Source organism: Scaptodrosophila lebanonensis, unplaced genomic scaffold, assembly GCF_003285725.1.
Source record: "Scaptodrosophila lebanonensis strain 11010-0011.00,11010-0021.00 unplaced genomic scaffold, SlebRS2 tig00000138-arrow-arrow-pilon, whole genome shotgun sequence".
NCBI lineage: Eukaryota > Metazoa > Arthropoda > Insecta > Diptera > Drosophilidae > Scaptodrosophila > Scaptodrosophila lebanonensis.
In genome coordinates this window covers 575,026-584,595 of record NW_022060587.1, presented here as the reverse complement: position 1 = coordinate 584,595, position 9,570 = coordinate 575,026, and the positions used below count along the sequence as shown (strand labels likewise).

The window sequence follows — 9,570 nt, the reverse complement described above, 5'->3', positions numbered from 1 at the left end:
TAAAATAATATTCAAAAAAGCCACATTTAATTGTTACCTTTAATCTTTTTTAAGTTCCAAGTGTACCCCTTTAAATAAAAGATAAAAATACTTATTTGTAATCACACTCATAATGAGTCACAATGTAATTTTAATTAATAAATGTGAGTCCGAATTCCTAGTTCTTGGGCTATAAATTTGGTTTGCATTCCTTTTCTTGAAATAAGCCGAAATAAACAGAAACTTGCTGGGTACAAAAGTCCACCTAGGGTCGCAGTGTCTCGCGTTGCATTTCGCGAAACTCCCCCCAAAATCAACATAGACAGTTCCCGCTGACATGTTTCGTCAGGGAACCTCGAAATCTTATTTTCCAAACGGATCAATGATAGTGAGGCAGTAACGTATTCCGTTGCCACGAGGTATTTCTATAAGATACAAGTAGATCCAGGTAGTGGAAGCTGTTGCCAGGTAGTCGATTGGAAAATGTCCGTCTGTCTGTCCGCCTGTCCTACGGACAGTATGAACACAAGGATCTCAGAAAGTATACGAGCTAGATTAACCAAACTTGGTATCCAGAATTTCCTAAGCCCGAGAAAGGATAAGTTTATTCATTTTTTCTGATGTGTGTTCTCATCCGGTTTTTAATTTGCCTCGTCTTCCCTACCATCTAGCCTAGTTTCATATACGGTAACCCGTTATACCGTGCACCTATTAAAAAACGAAAGAAATTATATACCAAATTATATACCCTGTACCTGAAGGGTATATTATTAATTGAATAAAAAATACAATAAACTCGTGTTGCCTCCATATTAGGTGGAGTCTAAATACCAAATTTGGTGAATGTGGGCTCAACTGTCTCCGAAATCTACGCGTTCATCCAGACAGACAGACAGACGCACATGGCGGAGATGCCGCCTTCCACCTTATACCTACTTTGCACAAACCTAATATATCAGGATATGAAAACGACTCAGTCACCTATATCTAAGATATTGTGCTCATAACTATGCAACTTTCCAAAAGTGTCTAAAAAACTTATACATTCACAAAAAACAAACTTCTACTTAATTTGAGTCTCTTGAACCCAACCACTCCAATCGAAACCAAAGTCGAACTTAGCTAAAGCTAAGCACTGAATATATACAAGTATCAAACAAGCTAAATCTGCTGTTCGAAAGAATGCACATCATCAATCGCAAGAACTTAAGCGGCAAAGAGCTGGAAGAGGTTCACAAGTGGCTCCATCAAAATAACATCAACTCGCTTCGCCTGCGTCGCGAATTCTCCGATGTGCTGCCTTTGGCTGAGCTGCTAAAGCGCGACTATCCACGCCTTATTGATCTTTATAACTACCCGAAAAAGAATAGTGTTCAGCTAAAGATGGTGAATTGGGAGACGTTCAACTTTAAGGTTCTCTCAAAGTTCAATCTGACACTGAGTCGCGAGCTTATGGAGCTACTGGCCGGTGGTGTGCCCGGCGCCGCTGAGGTCCTGTTGCATGAGATAATACGTTTGGAGAAGCGTCAGCGTTTGGTTGAAGAGCGGAACGCATCACGACGTCAGGAGCAGGCCTGGGAAGAGAACGATGAGGTCAAAACTGTTGTGATTAACAAGCAGGTTGGCGATGGGATTGTTCAGGTGCCACAGAAAATGATACTATATTCTATTTACGAGAATGTGGTGCGCGATAATCAGGGAAAGGACGTTGTCATTGAAGCCTATCAGCAGCGATTATCACACATGGAGAATATCATTAAGGTCAAGACGGAACGCATAGAGGAGTTGCTAATGCAGGTGGGCAAGGGGACACAGAAGACGACTTCGTCTACGCTGTTTGCATATGATTCGCTGGACTCCGAACGCAGGCGCAATGCACCAGCACCGGCGCCTTCGGCTGACAATTAATGTGCAACGCATTCTAGACGACCTTGGAAACCTAAAACATAGTTCTGGGAGTGCACATGGATGCATTTACTCATTTACATGCTTACGTATTCATATATTTCTGAAGTTATTTGTATTGCAGCTACCATTATGTACATATATCCAGTTCCAGTTTTGTGGTTAACCAGAGGAAGGAAAGGCCCATAACCAAATTATTGTAGTAAACGTCAAAAAAAAGCATTGGTATTTTTGTTAATGAATTTTTTGAGGGTGCTGGGTATATCTACAAGTATATACATACATACATATGTACAGTTTGTCCTGACTGACTGATTGGCAATCAACGCACAGCCCAAACGGTAAGAGCTAGGAAGCTGAAATTTGGACACAAGATCTCTCTCACAGTGAAAGTGAGCACTTTGGAAAATTCGAGCTCCAAGTGGTGGAAAACGGGCTCCAACGTTTGTATGAAAAATCTAAAATTTTCATCCGATTTACTTCAAACTTAGTTTATACTCTTATAAAGAATATAAGAAAAACTGTATACTTGGTTTTTCGCTATTTTTCCTGGGGCCAGAATTATAGGGATTTTCCCGTGGAAAAATCAGGACACGAAAAGCTATGTGCAATCAACGCACAGCCCAAACGGTAAGAGCTAGGAAGCTGAAATTTTGACATAAGATGTCTTTTATGGTGTTGATGAGCACTACTTCGAACTCCAAGTGGGGGAAAATAAGAACTTTTTCAAATGATAATTTTCTGCTATAAATTTTGTCTGATCGATTTCAAATTTGGGTAATGTAATCTACGTAACTAAATCTACCACTTTGCATTCAAGGATTTTCAAATTATAGAAATACTGTTCTCGCTTTACAAATGCAGGCAGAACAAACAACATAAAGTGCATTTCATATAGTTGGGGACAACTTAGTAAACATATATACACACACACACACAACATACAAGCAGCTGTTCGTGTAGTTGCGTGCAAACGATTGAAATAGCCAAAGCAAAATGTGAGACACTAATGTGTGAACGTATGTACACATGTCAAGAAATATTAATTAATTAAACAAAATTTAACATTTTCAAAAGTCATTTTTACGTGTTTAGTACATTTGGCATTAATTATTTATTATTTAAACGCATCGTGCATTATTTAATCAAAATTATAATTTTTTGGACCCCCTTTGGAAAACCTGCTTACGCCCTTGGCGGACTACACATACACGGTTCTCTACGTACGGTTAAAACAGTAAAGAGAAACAAAACGAAACCCATGGATGCATATTTACATATTTATGTATGCAAGGGTGTACAAAAAATGCCATATAAAGTCCACCACACTGAGTCTGAGTTGGATTTGTTGAAGTTTTTCATTGATCATATTTTAAATGCATCGTGCATTATTTAATCAAAATTTTAATTTTTTGGATCCCCCTTTGGTAAAAGCTGCCCTTGTATGTATGTACATACGTACATATGTATGTACATGTATGTACATTGGCAAGCTCTTATTCTTTCGTTCACATTTTTTAATTATTTACGCCTTTTTATTGCACAGGCAAAATGCCAAAAACTTACAGTTACCGTCGCTAGGCAACGACTGAGTAAGCGATAGTGTATGTACATATGTATGTACAAATGTATGTATATGATTTGTTCAAATTGATCTGAATAAATTATAAGATGTTATTATTTCAGGGTTCGTAAAATGTGCTCGCAACCCGTTCGGACCCGCGAGAAATTCTGCTGCGGGTTTCTTCGGGTCGCTGCCGACAGAGGCCGCGGGTACGATCGGGTCGTACATATGTACATATGTGTTAAATTTGTATGATGGTATGCTTGTGTGTATATATTTCAAGGCAAAATGTGCGCGAAGCATTTCATCCCTTATAGCCTCACTCAGCAGATTTGTCTGCGTTTGCATAGTGATACCTGATACTAGATTTCTGAATGAATGTCTTTCGATTTTTTTGGCTATAGGAAATAAAAAGATCATTTGCAAATAAATAAACTTGTTACTAAGATATTTTTACTATTCGAAAGAAATTTCGTTTATTAATTCCGCATTTAGTTATTAAAATTAATACACACAAGTTCGCGGGCCCGAACGGGTTTTGCCCGCATTTTACGAACCCTGTTATTCAGTTTTTTACAAGATTGAAACTGTTGAAGACGCATTACAACTTAAAAATAGTGAAATGGGCAAACTTACCAAATATTTAAATACTTCTTTGTTAGTGGAAAGCAGTAGTAGTAAAACTGTGACGTGCAAGATGTGCCAAAAATCTGTGATAAGTCGTGCCTATAATATAAAACGGCACTTTAAAGTGGTCCACAACACGGATCTGGACACAGTGGAAGAAGGGCGAATTGTTTATTTAAAGTTGACAAAGGGCGAATATTTGAAGCTAATCGCCAAATTAGTATTAGTCAAAGGTCTGCCTTTCAGGTGGTTCGATGACGAAGAGTGCTTCCAGCCTCTTTTGCAGCCGTGGATTGATGGATTTCGACTTACTCACAATTCCAGAAATGTTGTCACACTTGTGGAGGAAACAGCTGCTAAATTGTGCAATCTAATTGGTGAACGTATTAAGGGACGCATGCTGTGCTTAAAAATGGACATCGCATCTCGCAATGATCGGAGCATAATGGGCATAAATATCCAGTACATTCGCAATTTTTGTATTGAAGTGAATACGATAGGCGTGGTACAACTTGAAGGAAGACACACGGCGCAATATCTGGAATCGGAAGTCATGCGATTATTGCAAAAATTTTCAATTCCCATCGAGCGTGTCTACTCGATGACTACGGACAATGGCGCCAATGTAGTGAAGACCTCCCATTTACTCCAGGAGTATGATGCAACGCTGTTTTTTGACGAAGACATACATATGTATATGACAACTTCGAACAAATTGATGACCAATTGCGTTCAGTACTTACTTGTAGTGTGGTTCACTGTGCTGCCCACACTCTGCAGCTTGCTTCGTGGGACGTTATAAGGACGATTGAGCACGAGCTGGAAACTTGCCGCAAAGCCGTTAAAAAATTGCGGACCGAGCTTCGACGCTTAAATATAACGCTTCCGGTATTGGATAATGCAACGCATTGGAGCTCCACCTACAATATGATGAAAGGCCTTCAATCATGTAACAACCATGAGAATATTCAGCAGCATAATTTGAATTGGCAGTTTGTGGATGACTTTTGTGAGGCATTTCAACCATTGGCCGACTGCACACTTGTTTTACAAACAAAGCAAATGGTGTTTGGTGATTTTTACCGGGAGTGGTTATATTGTGAAGCGCGTTTAAAACTGATGTCGCGCAATACCTTAGCACAACATTTATATTCAGCAATGACCAGACGGAAGAAAACATTGCTGGAAAATGATGCATTTTTGGCTGCTATTTATATGGATCCGCGATTTAATTACAAAGGCTCGCTTTTTTTAACTGAAGAGCAAATACAAAAGGCCACGGTAAGTAATTACACCTGTTGTTATGATGCGCATCTCACTAAATGTGTTTATATTTGTTTGATTTCAGGAAAAATTGCGTACAATCTATCATATTCAAACAAATACTCAATGCCCTGAGCCGTTGGGAGACATAGGGCCGAGTACTTCGACAGCCAAGGAAAGCAAATATGACATCATTTTTGAGGAATCTTCATTAATTTTAGGACCTAGTCGTACTTCCACAGAACTGAAAATTCACAATCTTCAATTTGGTGAACGACTATGCCTCGAATATGATATATTGCTGCACTGGAAGTCTCTTCAATGTAGGGAACCCGAGCTGGCACAAATAGCGGAAATTGCGTTGGCTGTGCCAGCAACTCAGGTGTCAGTGGAGAGGGCTTTTAACGCGTTACCCCTTATTTTTACTAAATTAAGAAATAGACTAAGTCCAAATGTATTAAGCGATATTTTAATAGCGAAACTAAATGCGGAATTAATAAACGAAATTTCTTTCGAATAGTAAAAAATATTTTAGTAACAAGTTTATTTATTTGCAAATGATCTTTTTATTTCCTATAGCCAAAAAAATGGAAAGACATTCATTCAGAAATCTAGTATCAGGTATCACTATGCAAACGCAGACAAATCTGCTGAGTGAGGCTATAAGGGATGAAATGCTTCGCGCACATTTTGCCTTGAAATATATACACACAAGCATACCATCATACAAATTTAACACATATGTACATATGTACGACCCGATCGTACCCGCGGCCTCTGTCGGCAGCGACCCGAAAAAACCCGCAGCAGAATTTCTCGCGGGCCCGAACGGGTTGCGAGCACATTTTACGAACCCTGGAAAATACTACATTGGGGAGCAAAATCACTCGAAATCGAAAATTACGACGGTTAAAAGGGCTAATATCATTCAGTTATTCGAGTACTTTAGTAAGAAAATCGAATTTATTATTATACTTGTAAGTATGTATAGCAGCAATAAGTAAGCGTTGGAATTAATATACATAGTTCATAGATACTTCACGTCTTACACAGTTTGTCACACATCCTGCTATTTATTTTATACAAATTACATATAATAGAACAAAGAAACGCTATTACATCAAAACAAACCAACACCAAGAACTCAAAATGTTGCGCATACCAGGCATGCCCTTGCTACCGGGGACTCTTTTCCGCGATGTAAGTTGTCCAAATTGATTTTCTTATAATTTTTTTTCATCAGAGTGTTACTGCTACGCTGTAGGTTGGCAAGCATCACTATCCAAAGCCGCAATCGCTCCTTAATTACCAAGGATTGAGTATGTTAAATGATCGTCAGCAGATAGCGCAGGTTGATTCCAGCGGCGTTGTTGATATTAGCTGCCCCCCTGTTGGCGCCGCCTCTGTCTTTCCGCCGCGTACAGGACCTCGCATGCCAGCTTGGTTGGCGTATGATAAGAAAGTGTTGCGCTTTAGCGCTTATTTTAAGCAAACACTGCAGGAGGTCTATCACGCGCCTTATATTGTACGTAAGGTAAAGATCTATTACTTTTTAGAAGATGGCACGCTGGAAATTAGCGAGCCTAAAGTGGAGAATTCTGGTATAGTCCAGGGCTGTGTGGTGCACAGGCAGCGCGTTCCCAAAGCTCCACCATGCGACAACGAATTTATGTCCATGATCGATTTAAATGTGGACACAACTGTACAAATTTTCGATAGGCAGTATCATATCACTGACTGTGATCAGTTCACGCGCGAGTTTCTAAATCGTCGTGGAGTAGCAGTGCCGGATCCGGTTCCGGAACCTGAGTAAGCTTTAGCATGGAGTAGCTTTTAAAATCATTTATAATCGCTGATCCATTTGCAGAGACCCTTTTATGGCAGCGCGCAATCGTGTTATTGCCAAGACAAAAAGTAGCCGAGATCCAAAGCACGCCTTTGCACAGTTTTTGAAATACGATCGCCAGATCTTAAGATTTCAAGGCTACTGGGATGATCGAACTGAATTTGGCGATGTGCGTAAGCTTGAGTTGTGCTACTATCTTTCAGACGATACGGTGGAGATCAAGGAAGCACATATACGCAACTCAGGTCGCGATGGACCCACTGTATTCTTAAAGCGTGGACGCTTACCTCGGGTAAGTTGACAGTTTCCGATAATACCATTAGTTTGCTCTCATATTTTATTTACTCCTAAGGAATTCGACGGAATGCTGCTGCCCGGTCAAAACACACCAGTCACATTGCTGAATGTCCTGGGAACAAGCATGCGCAATGTGCGTTACTGCATTGATCCGCTTAACGTTGGCCACAAGGAGATCTATTATTACACCGAGCGAGATTTGCAGATTGGTGCAGTCATCAATGTGTACGGACGGGCCGTAGTCATTACCGATTTAGATCCATTCACACAACAGTACTATCGCGAACGTTTCGGCATTGAGGACTTCTCTCCCTTGCCAGTCCCAACACGGGAAGAAGATTGCATCGAAAACAATTCCGAAGATCAGGAGCTACCGCCTTACAATGGTTGGGGCTCCTACGAGGACTCAGTTGGCAACTGCATCTCAGTGGAGCCAAAGCCACCAACAAAGGATTTCAAAAAATTCATCCAACTAGATCGCTTTGTTCTGCGTTTCGGTGCCAAAATGCTGTCGACTATCAAAGAGAATTGTGATCGCATATTTGTGATCAGCTTTTACTTATCCGATGATACTATGCAAATTTTGGAAATTGCTGTGCGGAATTCAGGGTTTCTGGGTGGCGAATTTATGAAACGCACTCGGCTCGAGATTCCTGGACAAGAGCGTTTTTCATGCAAGCAACCTCAATACTACATGCCCTGGAACTTTTTTATTGGAGCCACCATGTCGTTGAAAGACTTTATTTTTCATATTGTATCGGCCGATGAATATACACTGCTGTACATGGAGCACCATCCGGACCAATTTCCGCATGCAAATATCGAAAATATAATGAATAAGGTTCGTAGGGCATTGGAGACGCGCATGGATGACTTCTTGGGTAGTTGTGTCCCCAGCTGCAGTGATCTGGAAAGCAAGCAGAACGTATTTGTGTCATATGAGAGTTTTAAGGGCGCCTTGATTGGCATAATGGGCGACACTATTAGCGACCATGAGATTATCTCATTGTGTCGCCACTTTTCGGCGGAGCAAGTGCCACCAGAAGCATGCAAACGTGAGAATGTGCGAGCAGCAGCCCATTTGGAACTGAAGCGCGCCTTGTGGAATGCACGAGAGGATTTAATGGAGCACTTCCACCACATCAATCCAACGAATAAGCCATTTTTGCCCGAATCGAAGGTGCGCTCCACCATACGTGGCTGCCGGCTGCCCTTCTCATTGGAGCTTATTGACAACATTTTGTCGATATTGAATCGCAACGAGTGCGGCGATATTGAAATATGTGATCTAATGAATTTCATCGATGTGTCCTGCGGCAAGGGCTGTGACATGCCTCCGGTGAACCTTGCTTTTGAGCTGTGCCCTAAAATACCGTTCCTAAACAAGGGTCGCATTGTAGACTTTGCATGTTTCCTGCGAAAATTGGGCTTGCCGATCGGTTCTTCGGATATGGTCGCAAGTAAGGCTAAAAAAGTTGGCGATGTAGAGGCAGGAGCACCTGCAACTTTTAACCCGGAGGAACATCACGCTCAACATGATGATCAATCGGATGCCGATCAGTAAAAATATTATGTTTTTCACTCATGGGCTGGGTGTAGAATTCCACATTCCATTATATGTACTTGTATGTAATAGTTGCTGTCTTTAACAAAATTTGAGTGTGTAAGCTTACGGCGATAATATTTGAGGTCTAATTTCGCAATTTTAAATACCTATATCCAACCCCACCCCCATATCTTCAATCATTTATTGTGTTGAAATTGTTAGTGTCACTTGTAAGTTGTCATGATACAACAACGAGTTTGCATAAACCACTATTTGTTCACGGAAGCTACCTTGTAAATAAACAATTTTAATAAGAGTGCACATTCTTTTTATCATAATATAAGTCAAAACCGAAGCTACCCAAGCAAAATTGATCTGCCCAGGGACTGGAATCATTATAAGTGTTATTATAAAAATTACGAAATAATGATTCTTTTTAAACTCTATTCATTCTCTCACAATATAATGAATTCGTGGGGAAAGGGGAAAATTACAACTTGAGTTTTGTTTTTGATCAAAAAAATAAAACTTAAAAAACAATTA

The 9,570-nt window shown here is 40.3% G+C and overlaps 2 protein-coding genes across 2 annotated transcripts; both read left to right on the top strand.

Moving 5' to 3' along the window:
* The first annotated feature begins 1,022 nt into the window (after positions 1-1,022).
* LOC115629299 (sperm flagellar protein 1-like) lies at positions 1,023-2,106 on the top strand. Its single transcript, XM_030525746.1, has one exon. It carries the CDS (start codon positions 1,162-1,164, stop codon positions 1,885-1,887), a length of 726 nt encoding a protein of 241 aa, XP_030381606.1. The 5' UTR covers positions 1,023-1,161; the 3' UTR covers positions 1,888-2,106.
* Positions 2,107-6,430: 4,324 nt separating this feature from the next.
* Positions 6,431-9,343, top strand: LOC115629274 (EF-hand domain-containing family member C2). Its single transcript, XM_030525700.1, has 4 exons — positions 6,431-6,538; positions 6,603-7,147; positions 7,206-7,476; positions 7,537-9,343. Exons 1-4 carry the CDS (start codon positions 6,488-6,490, stop codon positions 9,043-9,045), a joined length of 2,376 nt encoding a protein of 791 aa, XP_030381560.1. The 5' UTR covers positions 6,431-6,487; the 3' UTR covers positions 9,046-9,343.
* Positions 9,344-9,570: the final 227 nt, after the last annotated feature.

Excerpts from the sequence above, each read along its gene's own strand:
- LOC115629274 (XM_030525700.1), top strand. The coding sequence starts at position 6,488 with ATGTTGCGCATACCAGGCATGCCCTTGCTACCGGGGACTCTTTTCCGC. Across the intron at positions 6,539-6,602 it reads CGGGGACTCTTTTCCGCGAT|GTTGGCAAGCATCACTATCC; the intron begins GTAAGTTGTCCA and ends GCTACGCTGTAG. Across the intron at positions 7,148-7,205 it reads GATCCGGTTCCGGAACCTGA|AGACCCTTTTATGGCAGCGC; the intron begins GTAAGCTTTAGC and ends ATCCATTTGCAG.
- LOC115629299 (XM_030525746.1), top strand. The coding sequence starts at position 1,162 with ATGCACATCATCAATCGCAAGAACTTAAGCGGCAAAGAGCTGGAAGAG.